Source organism: Podarcis filfolensis (assembly GCF_964270895.1).
Source record: "Podarcis filfolensis genome assembly, chromosome: 13".
In the NCBI taxonomy this organism is placed as follows: domain Eukaryota; kingdom Metazoa; phylum Chordata; class Lepidosauria; order Squamata; family Lacertidae; genus Podarcis; species Podarcis filfolensis.
In genome coordinates this window covers 1,701,606-1,724,547 of record NC_139615.1, presented here as the reverse complement: position 1 = coordinate 1,724,547, position 22,942 = coordinate 1,701,606, and the positions used below count along the sequence as shown (strand labels likewise).

Here is a 22,942-nt window from a genome sequence, read left to right as displayed (position 1 = left end):
ATACCAAACTAGATGGGCCAGGGATCTCAACTGGGGAAGGGCCATAGCTCAGCGGTAGAGTCCCTGTTTGGCACGCAGAAGGCCGCAGGTTCAGTCCTGGATGGCATCTCCAAGGAGGGTCGGGAGAGGCTTCCCTGCCTGAAACTCCGGGGAGCCGCTGCTGCCAGTCAGTGTAGGCGATACTAAAGTAGATGGACCCCTGTTTTGACTCAGTATAACAAAGGAGCTTCCCGGGATCCTAGATCACAAGCTACACGCTTCTGGAGGAGAGGCGCCCATGCCCAGTCTCCGAAGGCGTCTCTGGGTACAGCTGGGAACGCCCTCCCCAAACCCTGGAGAGCTGCTGCTGCCAGTCCGTGCCGGCGCTGGCAATGCTGAGCAGGCTGGAGTCAGTCTAAAGCTGCTCCCGACGTCCCTCAGGCACAGGATGGATGTGGGCGCTCGCTTGGGTTCCCGGCGCAAAGATGAGCCGGGATCCGCGGTGGGAGCCCGACCTTGCCCTCAAGGTACCCCCACCTCCGCCTGGTCCGGCCCGATCCAGCAGCCTGAGTTGGATACGGGCTGCAGCCTCTCCTCGTCCCGGTCTTCCTCGATGAGGGCTGGCGCCTTGATCTTGCCCTTCGCTTGGAAGGCGCGCACGCGGGGCGAGGCAAGCGGCGGGTGTCCCTGGCGCCGTATCCAGCTCGGGCGTGGCAGGCGGGGCCTCCGTCCGCGCTGGAGGCTGCGAAAAGGGCGCGCCCCGTTTCCCTTCCCAACCTGCCGGGGCCGAGAGGGGCGCCCAGGCCGCCTGCGCCCGACCCCCTGCGCGCTCCACCCTCCCCGCAGGCGCGCAGCTCTGCCCTCTCTCCGAGGGGTGGGGGTCCCGCCATCTCCCTCCCTCTTCCCCCCTCCCACCCCGCGCGCCGGGCGCGCTCCCCGGCTGGCTGGCTGGCTGGCTCGCTCTCGGGCTGCTGCTGCTGCTGCTGCTGCTGGGCGGAGGGATCCGCCGCCGCCGCCGCGACGCTGCGTCAGCCGGAGCCGCGATGGGGAGGACGGAGCAGCCCTGAGGCCAGGTGAGCGGCGGCGGCGGCGGCGAGGAGAGGGAGAGCCCCCCACCCCAGCCCCAGAGCCGCGCCTGCCTGCCTGCCTGCCTGCGCCCCCCTCCCCGCCCGCCCGCCCGCGATCCCGGCGTGGTCCTCCCCATCTCCGTCGCCGCGGCAACGGGATGAGGCTGGGCTGGGCCAAGCGCGCAGGGATGCGGCGGGCGCAGGTGCCCTCCTAGCCCAGGCAGGTCGGCCCCGGGAGGCGAGGGGCCTGCGGAGGATTGGGGCGGCGGGAGGGAATGGGCGAGGTCTGGCTTGGAGGGGGGAGCTGGGAAGCAGAGAGACCCCCCCCTCCGCCGCCACCGCCGCGTCGCCTCCTCTAAGGCCTTTCTCTCTCTCTCGCTCTCTCTTTTTGGGCCCCAGCAGCCGCGACCAGCATCCCGCCTTCCCTCCCTCCCGGCCGGCCGGCAAGCGAGGCCCGAGGCCGCATGGAGGGGCGCCCCCCCGGCGCCGAAGCAGGGGCCTGATCCATGCCGCGGGCGGAGGACATGCCCCAGCCAGCCTGCCCCGGCTGCCCTCCCAGATAGCCCCCTCCGCAAGGGGCGCCGGCGGCTCCAGCCCAGCAGGTACTTAGCCATCGCTTTGTGGGGGGGGGGCGCTGGTCGTGGGGTGTGACGCATACCCCGCCCGATAGGGGTCTCCCTTGCTTGCCTGCTCTCACCAGTCTGGATGAGCCCCGAGCTGATCTCTCTTCGGCACCCCACAGCAGGCAGAAGTGTCCCATCAGCAAAATCTGGGGCCTGAGAGGGGACCCAGGAGTCTGAGCTCTGGGCCGCCTCTGCGGGGGGGGGGGCTGAGACTCTCTGGGTCTGGCCCTTCTCAGAGCTGCCCCCCCCCACTTGCGTTGGGCCGCTGAAGCCCACAGGCATCCCCAAGGAGGGTCTGGGGCAGTGGCGTAGCGTGGGTTGTCAGCACCCGGGGCAAGGCAAGTAATTTGAGCCCCCTAACCCGCGGATTTGCGCCCCCTAACCCGCGGATTTGCCCTAACCCCCAGATGTTGCGCCCGGTGCGGCTGGCCCCCCCTGCACCCCCCACGCTACGCCACTGGTCTGGGGTACATCTGGACTGTGGCATCCCCTAAAGCCAAGCCCAGATCTCCATAAGGACTGGGCCACAAATGGAGACAGTTGCCCCCCAGCAAAAAGAGATGTTTGTCGGCTAGTGGTCAGCAAGGCGCTCTCTAGCATTACTGAACGGTAAGACTCCCTGCCTCTGAAACACCGGAGAATCACTGCTGCCAACCAGTGCAGACACACTCAGCTCGGCGTAAGCCAGCTTCCAACATTCCTTCGCTCATGAATGCGTGCTGGGCCTGAGCCCTGAGACGGGTGGATCCACACACACTCATGCAGGAACACCTTTCTACCTGCCCCCCTCCCCCTAATATAGTCTCTCTCCCTCAGCAGAGCCCCCCCTTTCTGGGCACCCCCTCCCCACCGCCTGCCAGCCACCGGAAGATGAATGCAGGCCCCCAGGAAGCTTTGATCTCCGTGTTTCTGCAGTTCATTGAGGATCGTGGCCGCTGGGCCTACGGGGCCCTGAGCCAGACGTGCCACCCCCGGGAGCAGCTGCGCAACGAAATGAACCTTCTGTACCGCAAGAGCAAGGTGGAGTGGAAACAGAGCAAGGACGACGAGCCCAAGAAGAGGTAGGCAAGGGGTGGAGGCGCTGGGCCCTGATGTGCTCCGCAGGCGCCGAAAAGGCAATGGGGGGTATAGCGTTCGGCAGGGGTCCATACAAAGGTTGTCCTGGAGTTCACCCACCAGTGCTGGGCAGCAAAGGGCACACTCGGAGGGACCTGGGTAGCCGCCCGGCACCACTGGAACTCCCTTCAGCTGGAGACCTGGCAGGGCCCAGCCCCTGAGAATCTTTCTCAACAGCTGGGAGATCATTTCAGGCAAGCAGGATTCTGTCTTGGAACTAGCTTGGATCTGAAGTGGGCCTCTAAAGGATGTTGTGGACAGGCAGGTTTTGAGGGCTGCAGGCCAAATAGATTCAAAACACAAAAGGACCAAAGCCCAGAATGCCTTGCTTTGAGCCAGGCCCAGAATAAACCCAAGAGAAACTTGGTGTGCTTTTAAATGTCTCAGTCACCTGCAAAGTTGAGGCTGCTATTTTTGTGGAGTGGTGCTGCGACGATGGCTTTTATTTCCGTTTTCCTCAGATGACTGGCAAGGCCTGTTTGGATACTGTTGTCGCCGCTTAATGTTGTGGTTTTTCCTTTGGTTCTCTTTTACAAGTCCGGTTTGAAAATAACAGCAGCTGGCCTCTTGATATGCCAGTTCCAATCTTGTAATGGTCTTGTATTTGACCTCATGCAAAGCTTACTTGTGCATTGGCTGTTTTTCTTGCGGTGTGTTTGGTCTAGCCACCCAGGTCCTGAGATCATACCTTGCTTATCTTCATTCCCAACGCTGTTATGGTGATGTATAGCAGAACAGTGAGGGGAGAAATAAGTTGTCTGCTTTTCCTTGATTGCTGCAGAACCTTGAATAAAGGGAAGGGCCTTTGCTTAGGCAGAGAGCATCTACTTGGCATGCAGAAGGTCCCAGGTTTCATCCCTGATGACATCTTCAGGTTAGGCTGGAAATGGCCCTCATCTCAAACCATGGAGAGAGGCTGCCAGCCAGTGTAGGCAATACTGAACTAAATGGATAAGGCAGCATCGTATTGAGAACCTCTTCCCAATTCCAAATCCTTCTTTTTCCTTCAGTGCTCCCAGGCGTTTTTCAAGCATGCTCTTCGCTCAATGAAACAGGCTAGCCTGGTCTTCCCCAACCTGGTGCCCTCCAGACATTTTTGGATTACAACATCTATCAGCCTCAACATCACACGGCCATGCTGGCTGGGGCTGATGGGAGTTGTAGGCCAAAACACCTGGAGGGCACCAAGTTGAGGAAAGCTGATTCAAGGAGAGGGGTAGCATGTGGGATGTGAAACACAAGTACAACCTTCCTAGAGTGAACATGTTTACACATGGGGAGGAATGTTTGTCCAGCCAGCAGGTAAGCTTCCTGTTTCCTTCTGGGCTGGGGCAGATTTCCCCTGCATGCCCTGAACATTCCCACATAGCAGAGGCGTGAGATCGTCAAGAAGCAGGGGGCTTGTGGGTTAAACTGTGGAGGAGGACCATCAAGATGATGATTTTGAGGGAGTTGGGGATGTTAAGCCTGGAGAAGAGGAGACTAAGAGATGACAGGTTGGCCATCTTCAAATATCTGAAAGCCTCTCCCCTGGAAGAAGGAGCAATCTTGTTTCCTGCTGGTCTGCGGGGCAGGAACCGAACAAATGGATTCAAACTGCAAGGAGATTCCGACCAAATGTTAGGAAGAACTTTCTGGTAGTAAGAGCCGTTCAATAGTGGAACGGACTCCCATCGCAAGTGGTGGACTCTCCTTCACTGGAGGCTTTTAATAAGAGATACATAATAAGCTGCTCATCGTGCGTTGTGGGGGGTTGGACTAGATGACCCTTGGTGCCCCTTCCAACTCTACAATTCTATGATTCTATGGAGAGGAAAGAGCTTAGAGCAGGGGTCGGCAAGGTTTAACGGCCATGGGCCGGATCACTCCCACGGAGATCGTCCGTGGGCCGGACTGGTGCAGCGCGACGCCAGAAATTGCGTCTGTGCATGTCCGTGGTGCCGAAAATCGCTTTTGCACATGCCCAGATGCTGAAAATCACACCTGCGCAGAAGCAATTTTTGGCGTCTGGACATGCGCAGATGCGATTTCCAGTGCCGCTCAGCGAGTCCCCACACCACGCTGTGCTGATTTAGTGCAGCGCATGGGGGACTTGCCAAGCAGGCAGCTCGGTTCAGGGGCGGCTTGTGGGCTGGTAAAAATGCCCTTTGTGGGCTGCATCTGGCCCATGGGCCGCACGTTGCTGACCCCTGGCTTAGAGAGTGATTCCCTGCAACGACTTCACTGTTCCTGGAACCCACCAGTGCCTGGTGACGTCTTGCTGCCCTTGACCGGTTTTCCCAAGCGCCAGCCACCTGGCCTTAAAGCCCCTTGGTTTGTCTCCCCTACACATTATTTTTGAGACGCCCCGCTCTCTCTTGGCAGATGTTCTCCCCTCTGGCCCTAATCCGCGTGCCCTGGTGGAAGTTTCCCTGCCTGGACTAAGTGCTCTATATATAGCCCCTGGTGTTTTTCACAGGCGTTTAAAAAGCCCAGGTTATCCTCAGATAATCTGGGGTGGAGGGGGGGGGGCAGGCCGCATTCGCTGAATGGTGGGATGGTGAATGAAAGCCTGACTTCCCCATCTGATGCAGAAAAGCTGCTCTAATGATCGGCTATTATTTGGAGGGGCAGATTGTCTGTGAGATCTCAGGCTCAGTGGCTCAGGCAGGACCCAGGAAGTGCCGGGCAGTGGGAGCCTGTCCTCGCCACATAAGAGCAGCCTGTTGGATCAGGCCCACGGCCCACCTAGTCCAGCATCCTGTTCTCACAGTGGCCAGGCAGGTGCCCATTACGGGAAACCCAGAAGCAGGATTCGAACACAAGAGCAACTCTCCTCTCCTGCAGTTTCCAGCAACTTGTATTCTGGAGCATCGCTGCCTCCAGCTAGAAGCCATCAATGGTCCTCTCCACCTCCGTGAATTTGTCTAATCCTCTCCTATTTATCTGTTAAATTTGTATACCGCCCTTCACCCATAGGTCTCAGGGTGGTTCACACAACATAAAAATACAGTATGAAAACACAGAGGACAGTGGTGCCTCGGGTTAAGAACTTAATTCGTTCCGGAGGTCTGTTCTTAACCTGAAACTGTTCTTAACCTGAGGTAATAATAATAATAAAAATAAAATAATAATAATAAATTTTATTTATACCCCGCCCTCCGCGGTCAGAGCCAGGCTCAGGGCGACTCTGACAGTAAAAAAATAATGGGGGGGGGATTTAAAATACAGGTTAAAATGCAATTTAAAATGCAGCCTCATCAAAACCATAAGGGGAGGGAAACATAAGGGTCAGACTGAGTCCAAACCAAAGGCCAGGCAGAACAGCTCTGTGTTGCAGGCCCTTGCGGAAAGATGTCAAGTCCCACAGGGCCCTAGTCTCTTGTGACAGAGCTTTCCACCAAGTCGGGGCCAGTACTGAAAAGGCCCTGGCCCTAGTTGAGACCAATCTAACCTCCTTGAGGCACAAGACCTCCAAAATGTTGTCATTTGTGGACCTTAAGGTCCTCCGCGGGGCATACCAGGAGAGGCAGACCCGTAGGTACGAGGGTCCTAGGCCGCATAGGGCTTTAAAGGTCAAAGCCAGCACCTTAAACCTGACCCTGTACTCCACCGGGAGCCAGTGCAGTTGGTAAAGTATGTACCACTTTAGCTAATGGGGCCTCCCGCTGCCACCGCACAATTTCTGTTCTCATCGTGAAGCAAAGTTCTTAACCTGAGGTACTATTTCTGTGTTAGCGGAGTCTGTAACCTGAAGTGTCTGTACATGATAAGGCATCCAAGTCGGTAGCCATCCCTGTCTCCTGTGGCAGTGAGTTCCATAGTTTAAATATGTGATGCATAAAGAAGGGCTTTCTCTGTCCTGTGACTCTATCCCCCTTGTATGTTGGTGGGTAAGATGGGCGGCTTCCACGAGAGGTGCTGCCTCGCCTAGAATTCCTTGCGCATACAGTGAGAGGAGGAGGCTGGTTGAGGGAAGAGCGCTCTGCATATGTACAACGGAATTTTAATTCTCACTTGTTAGACACTGGAAAACAGGTCCTGGGGCTAAAGCTCGCTGAGTTCCGGGTCAAATCAAGCCTTTGCTGGCTTCAGCCTGCGACTGCGTGACTCAAGGGAGCATCAGCAAAAACAGTTCCTTGGAGGGGCTTTGATTTCTGCTCCAGACGGATGATTCACAAGAACAGTTTTGACATGGCAGCTGACTTTTACGGACAGGCAACCTTTCTGCCATTTTGAAGAGAAAACATTTATGCAGTCCTTCCTGTTGCAAAGCACTGCGCAGTCCTGAACATGTTTGCTCCCACAGCAGCCCTGTGAGGTGGGCCGCTGCTGGTCCCATTTTACAGGCAAGGTGCTGAGGGGTTTGTTTTTTTGGGAGGGAGTGCGGTGACAGATGACATGTTGGGCCCGTGTCCAAGGTGGGATCTGAACTCAGGTTGTATTCCACAGTACCTCTAAGCCTAAGGCCACGCTATTGCCTGCTTTTCTCAGTGGCTGTCACAAAATCATAGAATTTGCAGAGTTCCACCAAAGCTCATCTAGTCAGCAAAAGAATCCCTGATGTTCAAACTGTGTTTGACAACCTCCAGCGAAGGAGAGCCCACCACTTTCCAAAGGAGTCCGTTCACGGTCGAATGGCTCTTACCACCAAAGCTCTACCACCAAAGTTCTTCCTAACTTTCGGTTGGCCTCTCCTTTCTTGCAACTTGAATCTGTGGGTTCAGATGTCCCTTCCAAACCTGGACCCGAGTGGTGGGGTGTGACATCAAGCAATTTCATCTCAGCCAGCTTTGGCTCTAACAGAAAACGGTGAATTTTGCCCATGTTTTGTTTCACCAAGGTCTTCGGTTCACCACTGTGTGTTTTCCAAAACTCAGCAACCCACAGTGGTTCAGAGCAGAAGAATGTGTGTAGCCACTGGGGACTAATCTAGTCCAACCTCCCGTTTTCCACTGCAGTTTAACCAGCTGCCTCTTCTGGGAACCCCACAGGCAAGAGCAAAGGCCTGGTGTTACTCCCCAGCAATTTCACATCCAGAGGCATGCTAATTTTGATCCCGGAGGTAACAGAGTCCATAGCTCAGTGGGGAGAGCAGCTGTTCTGCGTGCAGAAGGTCCCAGGTCCTGCTCCTAATGGCATCTCCAGGTAGGGCCAGAAGACACCCCATTCTGGAATCTGGAGAGCCTCCGTTAGTCAGCATGGACAATTTTTGAACAAGATGCGCTCATGTTCTGACTCGGAATAAGGCAGCTCCCTATCTTCCTAGGTACTCATCATAGCAGCTAGTAGTGGCCAGTCACAGCCTCCATTCAAAGTCTCACCCCTTCACAGTCCAGAGTTGATGGCCATCTCTGCACCTTCTGAAAACAAATTCCATAGTTTGACTACGTACTTCCTCCTCTTCTTCCTGAATCGGGCTGGGTGTCGGGAGAAGGCCAGCAATAACTCTCAAGGTGTCAGTGAAGTTACGGTAACTCTTTATTGAAAGAAACAAAACAGCTCAGGCCCAGTGAGCACAGCAACTCTTCCCAGTAGGTCTTACCCCCAAATGAGGCAGTTGTTGTTGTTGTTGTTGTTGTTGTTGTTTAGTCATGTGCGACTCTTCGTGACCCCCTGGACCAGAGCATGCCAGGCCCTCCTGTCTTCCACTGCCTCCCGCAGTTTGGTCAAACTCATGCTGGTAGCTTCGAGAACACTGTCCCACCATCTCGTCCTCTGTCGTCCCCTTCTCCTTGTGCCCTCCATCTTTCCCAACATCAGGGTCTTTTCCAGGGAGTCTTCTCTTCTCCTGAGGTGGCCAAAGTCTTGGAGCCTCAGCTTCAGGATCTGTCCTTCCAGTGAGCACTCAGGGCTGATTTCCTTCAGAATGGAGAGGTTGGATCTTCTTGCAGTCCATGGGACTCTCAAGAGTCTCCTCCAGCACCAGAATTCAAAAGCATCCATTCTTCGGCGATCAGCCTTCTTTATGTTCCAGCTCTCACTTCCATACATCACTACTGGGAAAACCATAGCATGAATTATATGAACCTTTGTTGGCAAGGTGATGTCTCTGCTTTTTAAGATGCTGTCTATGAGGCAGTTGCCTTCCCGCAACTCTCTAAGTCCCCTTCTTCCCTTCTTCCTTCCCAAGCAATCTAAGGCTCCTTCATCTTGTCTCGCTTTGCTCCATCCTCTTCATACCTCTCCTGGTTCTGGGAGACCAGGGGGCAGGGAAGCTGGTCACAGCAGGAGGTGGAGACGCCCTGGCTTCTTCAGCAGCCTGCCCTACCTGTCTCCTGGCCCTGCTCCTCTCCTGCTTCAGCTTCTGCCACTGAGTCTGGACTTCTCTCTGCCACAGCCTCTTCCTGCTTACTAACCTCTGTTGCCTCTTCAGCTTCCGACATCTTCTCTTTCCGGTCTTCACCATTCATCCACGCTAGGTTTCTGCCACCAGTGTGATGGGGAGGCTGCTGTTAGCAAAGGAAGCCGGCACAAAATCCCATGGTTGGAAGGTGCCTCAGTGAGGAAATCTTTCCCACCCTTCTCTCGCAGGGCAGGCAATCCTGAAGGAAAAGCTCTCCGCTGTCCTGGGTCTGTCCCCACAAACTCACTGAAGATCCTGCTCCCTTGCTTGCGTAATTCAGAAGTTCTGAGCATGGCCCATGATCTGTCCCCCTCCAGCAGGCTCACTCATTGATGCTGCTCCTCCAGCTGCCATTCAGAATTTCCCAGAATGCCTTGGAGCGCCCAATGAAGTGATGCCCCATTGCTTTGTGGGAAATGAGGTTAGCAGCTTGTAGCTTTCTGCCACCTGGTGGGGAGGGTCCGGAGCAGGTGTTGGCACCAGCAAGTCCTGCTGGAGCTCTGGCAAATGCCCAAAGATGCCAGCTGCTGAACACCTGGGCGAGGGGATAAGGCTGCCTCTGCCTAGGATTTGTGTTGTTGTAACTTTTTTCAGAGGGTGAGCTCTTACTCATCCTCTTCTCTTGTCGTCTTGGATCAGGCTCAGCCTAACCCCGCCCAAGTCCTGCCCTGTGCACCAGCCAAGCCATCAAACCCTGAGTCCCACTCCATTCTGCCCCTCTTCCCCCACCTTCAGCTTGTTTGACCTTCCTGAATTCCCATTTTGATCTGCCCTCTTCTTCAGTTTGTTGAGGTGGCTGTGAGTGCTCAGCCTGGCCTCCAGATGCATTCTCCAAGAGGCCCCCCTCCACAGCTACCCTCGCAGCTGCCTCACTCCCACTTGTCCCAAACAGAGATAATGAAACCTGCTTGGGGTGGGGATTGTTTCCCCCCTCCCCTGGTTCGCAGGAAGTGAAGGGTTAAAGGCACCAGCAGGCTGATGTTGCCTGGCTCCTGCAGGTCACCCAGACGCAGTTTCCATGGAAACTGCTGGGCCATCCGCCAGCATCCTGCTGCATCCTCATACTTTTGGTACCCAGGACCCTTCACTCCAGCGAACAAAACCAGGGAAGAGAAAGAGAGGAGATGCTGAAGGTCTGCCAGCGGGAGGCTGGGAGAGGTGTGGCCAGAAGGAAGTCAGGAGGAGGGTGGCTGAGGAAGGAGGAGGGTGGCGCATCGTGAGGAGGAGGAATCGTGATGCGATGTCAATGGGCGGGTGGGTGTGGAGGGGGGAAAGCTGAATGGCGGTGAGCAGGGGGTGGGAGGTGTTGGGTTGCGTAGGGGTCTTCGAAAGGCAAAGCCCCAAGTGGTTTGGGGGCAACAGGAGCATTATTGGACCAGCTGGAAAGGTGTGAATGGCACCTATTTGGCATGCAGATGGTCCCCATCCCAATCTGAATCTGGGAGTCAGCACAGAAGAGACTAAGCTTCCTGGAGCAGTGGCTTAAGGCAGCAAGTTTTGCAGTTGCACAGAATTCTTAAGGGACCCTGCCCTGGAGACCAATTCCTTGCAGTTCAGTGGCCTGCTAGCTTCCTTCCCGAAACAAAAATGGTCCCAACTGAAGGTACCCTGCGAATCATTCTCCGTCTGGCCTGTCTTCCTCTGGTACTGGTGCAGCCGCTGTAATAACTGTGCACTAACAATGTAGGGAAAGGCCTGCGGCTGGGCCAAACGTTGCGGCTGACCTAGCTGTCTTAGGCTACGGGCTCAAGGCAGCTTTGGCCAACCATGCCAGCTGGGGGCTGGTGGAAGTTGTAGTCCAAAGCATCTAGAGCACACCTTGTTGGCGAAGAAAACTAACTTAGGAGATGGGCAGGATGCAGGAAGGCAGTCTGTGGAGTGAGCAGATAAGAGGGGACCATTCGGGAAGCGGGGGGGGGGGGGGGCAAAGGCAGATGGGCATGAGATACGCTCTTCCCTCTCTCTCTTGCCTCGCCTGGCCAGCTCCTTTCTTGCTTGGCTGTGGAGATTGCTGCAGGCAGGCACTTGCTCCTTCCTCCGTCTCACCCAGATCTGGTGTGATGACTGGAGGGTGGGATCTGGCGATGCCAGACTGGCTGGGCCTCAGCCAACGTCTCTCCGTCTCCGAAAACCAGGGAGCAGCTGAGGGTTTGTTTACTCGCCCAGCATCTGCTGTTGGCACGTGCCCTGTCTTCTCTCCTGTCTTCTCTCTGCCACTGTGCCAAGACACAGAGAGACAGAGAGAGGGAGGGAGGAAGGGGCCTGCGGGAAGGGGCTGCTCATCGGGGATGAAGGGGCGTTTGGGAGAAGCCACTCCCAGCCCTTGGCTCTCTGCCAGCTGCAGCTGACACACTGCAGCACATTTCTCTGCTGCCGGCAAGTGTGATGTGTATGTTGCTGTGCAGGGGGGAGGGGAAGATAGGGGGAAATGCCTTTTAAAAAAAATAAAATGTGGTACATGGAGGCAGGGTTGGGGAGGGAATGACAGCCCTGGTTGCTCTCTCTCCACTCTGTGTATCATTTGCTGGAAATCAGGGGTGGAGTTGTGCTCAGGTCCTCTCTAGAACATCCTTCACTTTGTGGAAAGGTTGCAGCATTTGGGGGTTTTATATTTAGGGGGGGGGATAAGGGTGTATAAACGACAAGAGGTGTGTATATATTAATGCATGGATACCATGGATATAAAGCTCTCTTTTTTGCCTCTCACAAGTTGTAGTGATGGCCACCAGATTGGGTGGGCCTACAAGAGGATCAGACAAATTCATGGAGGAAGGGGAGGTGGCCACTGGTTACTAGCCACAACAGCTATGTTCTCTCACCCACCCACCCAAAACTATCAGAAGCAGTTACGCGTTTGAATAGCACTTGCTGGGAATCACAAGTGGGCAGAGTGCTGCTGCACTCAGGTCCTGTTTGCCGTGAGCTTCCCAGAAGAGGCACCTGGCTGTGAGAACTGGACTGGATGGGACCCCCTTTGGCCTGATCCAGCAGGCTCTTCTTACGCTCCATCCCAGCCCTCATTCCAGAAACCAAGGGGCTCAGATCACCCCCTGGATGCCTCAGTTAACTGAGAGACAGTCCTGATCACAGTGGGTGATCGGATTTCTTTTTAAAATGGAAAAGGGGTTGGGGTCGCAGGAGAGAGAAGAGGCTCTTTGTGCAAACGGGGACACCCTTTTGGAAGAATGCGGGGAGGGAATCATAGACTTTGGGGGCATCGTATTCTTCAGTAATGAGAAGTTCAGTTCTTAACACAGCTTTGACCCACTTGAAGATCGCCAGGTGTTTTAAACTACAACTCCCGTCCGCCCTCGGTAGCACAGCTGTCTGATGGGAACTGCAGCCCAAAACATCTGTGCTAGCAAGGGTGGGGTCACACACACTGACACCCCCCCCCCGGGCTTCCCAGCAGTGAGAATGTCAACGCACGGCACTTCCTAGGGTTCGGCTTCCTTTAGTGGAGCGAGCATGAGCCTCTGTTGGAGCCTGGCCTGTCAGAGAAGTGGAGAGCGTCAGTGGAGGCAAAGGGAGCAGGTGTTCCCCCCTGTGAGGAAACACGGCAGGCCCTTTCTGTTCAGAGAAAGAGTCAGGGGTGGCCACCCACCCAGATGGCTTTAAAAGAGGATTAGACAAATTCAAGAAGGATACGGCTATCAATGGCTATTAGCCCTGATGGCTGCGCTCTGCCTACAAAGTTGGAGACAGCAATGCTTAGGGATGCTAGTTGCTGGAAACTTCAGGGGGAGGTGACCGCCTCAGGCAGCAGGATCCACAGGGCAGCAGATCTGGTCTCCGAGGAAGGCATTGCCTCTGTTGCTCCCGACTGCAGCACATTCCTTGGAGACCATGTCTGCCCCCTCCTTGGTGTTGTTGTTTAGTCCTTTAGTCGTGTCCAACTCTTCGTGACCCCCTGGACCCGAGCATGCCAGGCACTCCTGTCTTCCACTGCCTCCTGCAGTTTGGTCAAACTCATGCTGGTCGCTTCGAGAACACTGTCCCACCATCTCGTCCTCTGTCGTCCCCTTCTCCTTGTGCCCTCCATCTTTCCCAACATCAGGGGCTTTTCCAGGGAGTCTTCTCTTCTCCTGAGGTGACCCGACCTAGATCTTCTGCATGAGCTGCCTTCTTGCCCCTTCGAACTGCCAACAGCTGTTTGTTTCTCTCTCCTACACAGAGATGTGCAAGTTTCTGCACAACTTTCTCCTCCCAATTAGCTCCCATTAAGGGCCATTCTGGGCTATTATCTAGCAATCTCTTTCACAAAGAAGCAGTCAGGTGGCTTCCCTTGCAGGTACCCTGAGGGGAAGGGTTCTTCTAAGGTCAGCTAGGCGCCACAAGGTGTTGCTTAAGGCAAACCCCAGAAGAACAGAAGCTTATGGTGGGTGTGGGGCCAACTGAGGAGGGGGCAGCCTTGCAGCTTCAAGCCAGAGCTGTGACAATCTCCCTCCTCATTTGCAAAACTGCCACATGACACCAAATCTGCCCTCCACCCCCATCTCACTTTTATTGTGGATGTGTGATGGTTTGTCCTCGTGCTTGCATTATAAACAATTATCAGAAGTCCCACTTTGGGGGCATTTTTGTCCATAAAAATAAACTAGGAATAACAATACGGTTGGCGTCTGCAAAACTTTCAGGACAGACATTCGGTTTTGATGTGGCCAAGGTGTTTGACTTTGGTGAGGCCGACCCTGACTCTCTTATGATAGTTTCATTTCCAACCGATGCAAGCTCCATGAGTTCCCATTGGAATCTTATTAACTATTTACGCCTAAAACGTCCCGGTTTATTATTTTTTGTCTGAGTTTTGTTGCTACAGGACTTGCCCCGTCCATATGGCAAAAACACAGTAACATTGGGAGAAGCATCGCAGCTAATAAAGCTAATAAAGCAGAATGATGTGTGGGCACAGTTCAGGATAAATCCACCTCCAATGCGCTCTTATTGCATCAATAACATGGATTACTTCAAGACTAGAATTACTAGTCTACTGACATTTTAACTTTTTGAAAGCCTTACATTGCTATTGCAGATAATATCGTTGTTTTCTCTTTTTCTTCATAAACCTCTTTGAGGTGGTTAGTTCCCCCGCCCCAATCAAGTGGTGTATAAAATTTTGTGAAATAAATACCGTATTTTTTGCTCTATAAGACGCACCAGACCACAAGACGCACCTAGTTTTTGGAGGAGGAAAACAAGAAAAAAAATATTCTGAATCTCAGAAGCCAGAACAGCATGAGGGATTGCTGCGCAGTGAAAGCAGCAATCCCTCTTGCTGTTCTGGCTTCTGGGGTAGCTGCGCAGCCTGCATTCGCTCCATAAGACGCACACACATTTCCCCTTACTTTTTAGGAGGGAAAAAGTGAGTCTTATAGAGCAAAAAATACTGTAAGCCCTGGTGCAGATGAGGATGTGTGTGTGTGTGTTTCCCTCCCAACCACCCGTTCAGGAACTTGAGGGCTCGGTGGCTTTGTCCTCACCCCTCTCCGCTTCTTCCTCCGCAGTTCGGCCAAGGAGCCCAGCGTGGGGAAGGTGCGGGACGTGGCCTCTTTCCGCCGCCACTTCAGAATGGGGTTCATGACCATGCCAGCCTCGCAGGAGCATGCCCCGCACCCCTGCGCCAGCAGCATGGCGCCCCGCTCCCTCTCCTGCCACTCGGTGGGCAGCGTGGACAACAGCTCAGGGGATGCAGCCGCAGGATCCCGGAAGCCGCCAGCCAAGCCCAAGCGCCACCCCAGCACCAAGCTCAGCGCCGAGGCCAAGTCCGCCCTGGAGCCGGCGGGGAGCAAGAGAGGAAGTAAGGAGGGGGGCGGGGCTGCCCTAGGAAGCAGAGCCAGAATGCGCCGGGGGGCCCAGGGTGGCATTTGGGGTGGTGGGGCCGTGTTGTTTGGAGAAGCAGGCCAGCCTGACTTGCCACCCCTGGGGCGCAAGCTGCCTGCTGGACTTACAAAACCAGCCAGCAGTGGGGGGGGGGGGACATGGTGGGAAGAAAACACGGCAGCCAGGGTTACCCAAGCAGAAGACAAAGCGAGGGACCCCATTGCCTCACCTCAATAGAATTGGAAAAGGTTCAGAAAATGAACACAGAAAACAATGGAGGGGATGGAGGGACTTCCTTTGAGGCAAGGAAAAGGTGAGGAAGAGAGGATATGATAGAAGATTATAAAATGATGCCTAGCATGGAGAAAGCGGACAGAGAAAAGTTTTCCTCGCTCTCTCGTAACACCCAATGAAGATGCATGTTGGAAGATTTAGGACAGATAAAAGAAAGTGTCCCGTCTCCCCGCCAAAGCGTGTAAACTTTGGAACTCCCTGCCAGAGGAGGCAGGGGTGGCCACCGACTGGGATGGCTTTAAAAGAGGCCGGGACAAATCCATGGAAGAGGAGAGGGCTATCCATGGCTTCTAGCCACAATGGCTCTGCTATGTCTTCACAGCTGGAAGAAGCAATGCTCCGGTCTTGCCTGCTGGTTTTCCAGCCGTTGGCCTGATCCAGCAGGCTCTTCTAATTATGACTTCCACCACCATAGGAGGCTTCGCGCCTCTGAGTACGGATGCTGTGAACTTCAGGAAGGAAGAATCGCTGTCACACTCAGGTCCTGCTTCTGAGAACAGGATGCTGAACTAGCTGGGCCTTGGGCCTGGTCTTTTGTTGTGAGCTGTCTCAACGGGGGGGGGGGGGGGGGATGCAGACAAGCTGCGTTGTCCCAGCCTGCGAGCGCCTGGGTGAACCTGCCTCAGACCCCAAGGTGAGAGCTGGGGCAGTTTCACCAGGTACCTCGTGGACAGAGGCCAAGGCAGCTTGTTTTTTCAACAGCGCAGGTTATTGCCTTCGCTGGTGGTACACCGCGATGTTGAAAAGCTGATATCGTCCAGCGCTAGTGGGGGGCCCCTGGGAGAAGCACCAGGGGGACTGGGTGCCCCCCCTGCATTTCTTAAGGCAGCCTGGGCAGCTGCCCATCATTCCCAGAGAAAGAATGACCTTGGAGATCCAGCAGCAGCTCAGTTTGCAAACCGGACGCCACCTCTCTTCCTTTTGCAGCACATGGCATCCCCCAGAGAATCCTGGGAGCTGTAGCTTGTAAAGCGTGCTGGGAATTGTAGCTCCGTGAGGAGTAAACTACCATTCCCTGGATTCTTTGGCAGATGTTTTCGATGTACGGTGTGTACGCAACTGGAGTATTGCACGTGGGTCCTGGAGCTGAGCCCCCTGCCTCCTTATCCGGCCACCATTTGTCTTGCTTTTAACACATGCCCTTTTCCCTCCTTCGCTGTTACTTTTCTCCACCAGCTTCCCATAAGTCAAGCGCAGAGAGCCGAGAATCGGGGCGCAAGGTTCCCCCGCAGAAGCCAAAACGCAGCCCCAACACCCACTTATCTGTCTCGTTCGACGAGACGTATTCAGGTCGACTTCCAGGCCCCGCTGCGGCCGGGGCAATGCAGCGCTACGGCCGCGCCTTCTCCCACAGCCAGGCAAAGGGCTCCGACGCCGAGGAAGACGAGCCCGTGTACATCGAAATGGTCGGGGACATTTTCCGGGGGCCCGGCCTCCCATCCCAAGCGCCCCCCACAGCCGACGAGGACTCTGACGAGAGCGAAGCCATTTATGAGGAGATGAAATACCCGCTCCCTGAAGAAGGTGGGGGGGAGTCCCGCCCCAATGGGGCCCCGGCCTCCCCGCGCCACCACCCTGTGAAGCGGGAGGCTGCCAAGGCAGCAGCGCCACCGCCAGGCGCCAAGACGTCCCCCTGCGAGATCCCTCCGCCCTTCCCCAATCTCCTGCAGCATCGCCCCCCACTGCTGGCATTCCCTCAGGGGAAGAAGGGGTACAAACCCACAGGTCAGGACGGCTCCAAGCTGCCCGTCCCCTGCCACAGCAAGGAGGCGCCCTCCGCCCCCATGACCCCACAGGTCCCCAGTCATCACCACCACCAACACCACCACCCACGGAGCGGTGAGAGCGCCGCCCTGGGGCCCTCTGGCCGTGCCCGCAGCCACTCCACGCCGCTCCCTCCACAGCCCGCAGGCCAGAGCAAAGCAGAGAAGGAGCTCCCCAACTCCCACAGCATGATCTGCCCGCCGGCCAAGCAGGCCCCAGCACCAGTGCTGCCCGCCGCCTCCGTCCCCTCCATGCTGCCGGTGAAAGAGAAGCCGGCTGTTTCCTACACCATGGTGTACTCGGCGGTCAAGGTCACCACGCACTCCGCTCCGGCCGAGCAGAAGACGGAGAAGGAGATCTCGGTGCTGCACGGCCTGCTGTGCGCCCGCCCGTCCACCGTGCCGTCCTGCAAGCAGGTACAGCGGGCATGCACGCTGCCCGACCCTCCGCCCCTGGGCATGGTCTGGACTTACCCTGCGCCCTGCGTGGGCATGAAGCGCCCGCCGGCATACGAGAGCGTTAAGAATGTGGGCGCCAAGGCTTCATCGGCGGTCAAGATCCAGCTGCAGGACCGGGCATTCACCAGCATCGCCTGCTCCCACGTCCTGTCCAGCGAGGAGTGCGGCCGGCCCCCGTTGGGAGAGGAGGAGCCCTTTGGATGGGTCCTGCAGAGGAGGATGGGCTACGCCAGCCAGAAGGGGAAAGAGCCGGAGAGTGAGTGTGGTCCAGAGGCACCAACCCTTGGGCGGGGCAGGGGGGGGCAGGGAGACAATTCTGGCTGGTATTCTAGGGGTTGGGAGGACGAAGGCTGATGAAGCTTCTCTCCTGGGGAAAATGCTGCCTTTGGCCTGGGGTCACCCGCAGGCTGGCACTAAACCAGTGAGGAGGAGCATGGTGAGGAAGAGCTTGGAGGGGCTGCCCTTCTATTGGGGAGTGTGGCTGAGTTTTTTCATCCCTTTTGGGCCCAGCTGCCAGCACTGGGAGAGGGCGGGTTTCCTCCCGAGGGGACCCTTTCTCCAACCACTTGCAGAATGAACGAGGCTTCCCGTCTAACAAGAAGCCGATCCAGAGAGTTTGGGGTTGTGGCGGCATGTCTCCCTGCCCAACCTTCCCAAAGCTGAGTCCTGAGGCTCCACTGGTCCCTGGGGATGCACATTATCCAGGCCTACCGCCCTCCTGCGCTGGCTGACCCTGTCTGGCAGGTGTGAGTGTACGCGGGGGCTTTCCCACCTCCTTGTGCCCGTTCCTGCCTCCCTCCTTGAGCTCTTCTTTCCCTGACTTTTCAGAGGCTGCAGAAGGCCCCCAAGGATGGGACAGTGGGGATGGCGCTCCACCGAAAATGGAAAAGGAAGAGAAGGCCCACCAGCCGCCGGTGGTCCTGCAGTCGGGCATCCCTGTCCGCGCCCCGGGGCCAGAGGGCCTGGCTGCCAAGATGCCAGCGGGGAGGACAAATCTGCCCATTCCCTGCCAGACCTTCCCTGCCTGTCATCGTAATGGAGGTGAGGCTGCCGTTGCCGGGGGGCGGGGGGCTTGCAGGGCACAGCCTTGCTTTTGCGGGGTGGGGGTTGTGAGGGATCTCTCTTTGTTCTCTGCCTCGTTTTGGCTGCAGAACTTGTATGCGATGCAGCTGCAAAAGAAAGGAGCAGGTGACCTTCAAATGAGGACAGACTGCAGCAAGCAAGTGCAGGATGCAGAGGAGAGAGAGGAAGAGAGAGAGAGAGAGAGAGAGGAAAACACACACACAGAGAGAGATGTTTGTTCACTTGTTCATCATGCCAGGCTCTTTTCTGCTGGGGGCTATTCCCGAGGGTCCCTCATTTCCCCTGAAATCCTGCTTTGCTGTTGGGGTTGAGGGGGAACAGAGGATGCTACCTCACACTGTGTGACCATTGGTCCACCAACCCGGTACTGTCTACAATGACTGAGAGGGGCTTGTCCAGGTTTCAAGCAGGGAGTCTCTGCCAGCCCTACCTAGAGAGGCCATCGGCGCTTGAACTTGGGACCTTCTGCATGCAAAGCAGGTGCTCTCTCGCTGAGCTACAGACATTCCCCAAGGAAGGAAGAGGGAGACTTCATTATTTCTGCTTTATTCAGTGTACAAGGCTGTTCCTCCCTTTCAGACACGTTCCTGGCACGCCTCCTCTTAGAGAGAAAGACAGGCGACATCGGGGGCCAGCCATGATAGGGGGGAGGGAGTGCTTAGTAGGGGGTCCCATTGCTCAATGGTCTGTTTCCTGCTCTCCCCTCGCACACCCCAGATTTCACAGGGGGCTACCTTCTGGGCCGCTCGGCATCCACTTCTGGCGTCCGACATGCCGTGATTCACGCACAGAGACCGTGCAGCCACGCTCGGGACCCAGCCAGCCTGGTATGTTGGAAGTGAAGGCCGGTGGGGTGGGGGTTGAGTGGTTGGAAAGGATTGGGGCCTAGTGGCTTAGACCGAGGGATTCTGTGTGTGTGTGTGCGCACACCTGCGTTTCTCTGAAGACAGAGAGGAAGCCTGTTGTATCAGGGCCACGGGGGGCATGGCAGCAGGAGATCAGGTCCTGGGGGACACCGGGTGGCGCCATCTTCATTTTTTAGGGCTGGCCAAAACCTTTCCCTTTTATCTCAGATTTTTGGCCCTTAATTTGAAGGATTTAGAGAGTATCTGCAGCCTCTTTTAGAGGATCAGCATCAGTAAGATCTGCCCGTTATTCGTACAGTGATGGTTTATAAAGTTTTTATGGGTTGTGCTGATTGGTTAGAGTTTCTCATTGTGCTTGTAAATACACTTTGGGTCATTTTCTTGAGGAAAGCAACAAATGAATATTAACAAATAGCAATGACACTTAGTTTTATAAATGCGTCTCCTTTCCCAGATTTTGCGGGGGAAACAAATAGCTGCAAAATTACTTGCGCTGTTTTGGTGTGCATAGGAGTAACGTAAGACGCAAACTGTTGCGACATGGACTGACCCAGACCCAGCCATTGTCACCTCAGGCCCTTCCCCATGAGCCATGTGGGGTCCAGAGGGTGGCGACAAGAGAACAGCCTTTTCAACAGCGGCTCCCTACTTGTGGAATGCTCTCCAAGGAGGCATGCGTGGCGCCCTTTTTTGTCTATGTTTAGGTGCCAAAAAACCTGTCCTTCCTACCTGGGCTTTTGGCACTTAATTGGAAGGGTTTGGGGTATTTGTCGCCTCTTTGTGGGGCAGGACCCACCTGTTATCTGTATCAGGGTGGTGTTTTTTTTTGTGTTTTTTTCTTGGTTGTGCTCATTGTAATTGGTCTGAGTGATTCTATTGTTTCTGTAAGTTGCTTTGAGTCGCTTTCACGAGGAACGCAACAAAATAATAATAATTCGTAGGCTAAAAAAGGAGGTGCAGGATGTAAAGAGATAGAAAAGCATCCCACTCCGCTTATGAGGTTTCCCCCTTGCTCTGCTGCTCCACCAACACTACAAATTTCAGCAGGACATGGGCAGCTGACATGCCAAGGCGGGCTCATAATCTATCTATCTATCCATCAGGGCTATTTTGGCTGTGGCTCCAATCTGGTGGAACGCTCTCCCACAAGAGACCAAGGCCCTATGGGACTTGACATCTTTCCGCAGGGCCTGCAAGACAGAGCTGTTCCACCAGGCCTTTGGTCCGGGCACAGCCTGACTCCCTCCTTTGGCAATCTTCACAGAACTTTAGCCTAATGGTTGCCATCAATTTGAGTTGAATTAATTTTATAATGAAATGATTTTAGAATGTTGTACTATTTTATTGTTGTTAGCCACCCTGAGCCCGGATTCGGCTGGGGAGGGCGGGATATAAATAAATTTATTATTATTATTATTATTATTATTATTATTATTATTATTATTATCATCATCATCATCATCATCATCATCATCATCATCTCACCAAGGCTCCCAGCTCTGCTACTTGAGGTCCTTTAACTTTGTATTGTGATTTTATCTTGTGAACCACCCTGAGACCTTCAGGTATAGGACAGTATACTACTACTACTACTACAGTGGTGCCCCGCAAGACGAATGCCTCGCAAGACGGAAAACCCGCTAGACGAAAGAGTTTTCCGTTTTTTGAGTTGCTTCGCAAAACGAATCTCCTATGGGCTTGCTTCGCAAGACGAAAATGTCTTGCGAGTTCCTGCGGGGGGTTTTTTCCTCCCCCCCCCCCCGCCTTTTTCTAAGCCGCTAAGCCGCTTATCCGCTAAGCCGATAAGCCGCTAAAAGCCGCTAATAGCGCTAATCCGCTAATCCGTCAATGGGCTTGCTTCGCAAGACGAAAAAACCGCTAGACGAAGAGACTCGCAGAACGGATTCTTTTCGTCTTGCGAGGCACCACTGTACTAGTAATAATAATATTAATAATAATAATAATAATAGGGATCCCGTCTGTTAGAACATCAGAAGAGCCCCGCATCAGCCGGATCAGAGCAGGGTGAGCGCCAGTCTAGTCCAGCATCCTATTCTCAGGGTGGCCAAACAGATGCCCCCAAAAGGAAGCCGTCAAGGTTTATTTTTAGACAGGAGGGGACGTGGAGTGAAGTGCTTCCATTAGTGCAAATATTTTCGGCTGCGCAGAGGAACTTCCTCTCCTCCTCTCCTTGCTGATCTGTTCTAGGTCCCCGCCCCGCTCCAGAGGATATTTGGGTAGGGCGACAGATCTAACTGCTTGTGTGTTAGAGCAGCCTTTGCCAACCTGCTGCTCCCCAGATCACTTCAAACTAAATCTCGTGGTCTGATGGGACTACAGCCGGGTGGGGCTAATGGGATAGCTCAAGACACCTGGCAGGCCCCAGGTTGGCAAATGACACCTCCAATTGGACACCTCCAATGACAATGTCCTCCCAACCCCCTTTCCCCCTTGCAGGCCTTGCAGCACGCACAGCTGCCAGCGTCGGGGGCCCCCCAGAGCTCCCGCGAGAGGGACGGGAAGCTGCTGGAGGTCATTGAGCGCAAGCGGTGCGTCTGCAAGGAGATCAAAGCACGGCACCGCCCCGAGCGCAGCCTGTGCAAGCAGGAGAGCATGCCCATCCTGCCCAGCTGGCGGAGGAACACGGAGAACCGCAAGTCCGGGACGCCGCCCTGCCGCCGCCAGCAGACGGTGCTGTGGGACACGGCCATATGACAGTGAGTGGGGGCTGAGCCCCAAGGAACCTGTGCCTTGTGCTGGCCGAGCTGAACACATCGTCGTCGTCGTTGCAGGGCTGACTGCTGGCAGCATGGTGCCCTGCCTGCCCCGGGGGGCCCTTCTGGCCTGGGACTAACCAGAGACTGCCTGGGCTGCCTGGGGGCGAGCTCCCTGCTGAGCTATGACTTTTGGCGAAGGAGAGGGGGATTTCTCCTTGGCGATATCACGGATGGAAAAGAGATAGGGATGGATGCTGGAAACGCCAGGCAAGACACACCCATCCTGGTGGATAGCCAGCTACCGCCACCGCCACCGCCGCTGCCGCTGCTGTTGCCTCCCTCTGAGGAACCCCTGCATCAATGGCCACAGCCACACCACAGAGGCAGCTGCATATCAGAGCCAAGCAACAGGTTGCCTGTTTGGAACAGCTGCCCCCACCTCCCCACGCCAGAGCCAGCTGCATCTATGCCAACTGACTGACATCTAAGACACCAACACTCGCCTTTCTTAGGAGGTTGTGGGCGGGGGGGGGGAGGGCGGGGAGCGGCAGGTGTAGCCGTGCTGTGGTTGCGTGTGTGTCGGGCGAAAAGATAGCCGCTTCCTCCTTTTGCCAAAAGATGATGTGGTTAAAAGTGCCAGGCGCACTTCCAATCGCTCGCACGGTTTTTCCCCTTCCATCTCTGAAAATGCCACTTGGGAGTGGATGTTTTGGGGGGGGAGGGAGGGAGGGAGGGCTGCAACTTCACATTGGGTGGGGTGGGTGGGGGCTGACTAGAGGTGCCTGAAATTTCTCCTGCTTTTCCTGAACAATTTAGGAGGAAAGAGGGAG

The 22,942-nt window shown here is 55.3% G+C and overlaps 1 protein-coding gene across 3 annotated transcripts; it reads left to right on the top strand.

The window, feature by feature from the left end:
* Positions 1-1,014: 1,014 nt before the first annotated feature.
* NYAP1 (neuronal tyrosine phosphorylated phosphoinositide-3-kinase adaptor 1) lies at positions 1,015-22,817 on the top strand. 3 transcript variants are annotated; one of them, XM_083580905.1, is made up of 8 exons: positions 1,015-1,052; positions 1,449-1,648; positions 2,486-2,730; positions 14,615-14,907; positions 16,401-17,702; positions 18,275-18,487; positions 19,247-19,356; positions 21,853-22,817. In XM_083580905.1, exons 3-8 carry the CDS (start codon positions 2,540-2,542, stop codon positions 22,108-22,110), a joined length of 2,367 nt encoding a protein of 788 aa, XP_083437031.1. In that variant the 5' UTR covers positions 1,015-1,052; positions 1,449-1,648; positions 2,486-2,539; the 3' UTR covers positions 22,111-22,817. The 3 variants fall into 3 exon arrangements, with proteins under 3 accessions (XP_083437031.1, XP_083437029.1, XP_083437030.1); XM_083580904.1 differs by lacking the exon at positions 1,015-1,052 and adding an exon at positions 1,196-1,270 and having other exon boundaries at positions 2,489-2,730; XM_083580903.1 differs by lacking the exon at positions 1,015-1,052 and having other exon boundaries at positions 1,193-1,648; positions 2,489-2,730.
* Positions 22,818-22,942: the final 125 nt, after the last annotated feature.

What these genes read in the sequence shown, in the direction of transcription:
- NYAP1 (XM_083580905.1), top strand. Translation starts at nt 2,540, where the DNA reads ATGAATGCAGGCCCCCAGGAAGCTTTGATCTCCGTGTTTCTGCAGTTC. An exon ending in GAAGGGGAAAGAGCCGGAGA is followed by an intron (nt 17,703 to 18,274) that starts GTGAGTGTGGTC and finishes CTGACTTTTCAG; the next exon opens with AGGCTGCAGAAGGCCCCCAA. An exon ending in TGCCTGTCATCGTAATGGAG is followed by an intron (nt 18,488 to 19,246) that starts GTGAGGCTGCCG and finishes CGCACACCCCAG; the next exon opens with ATTTCACAGGGGGCTACCTT.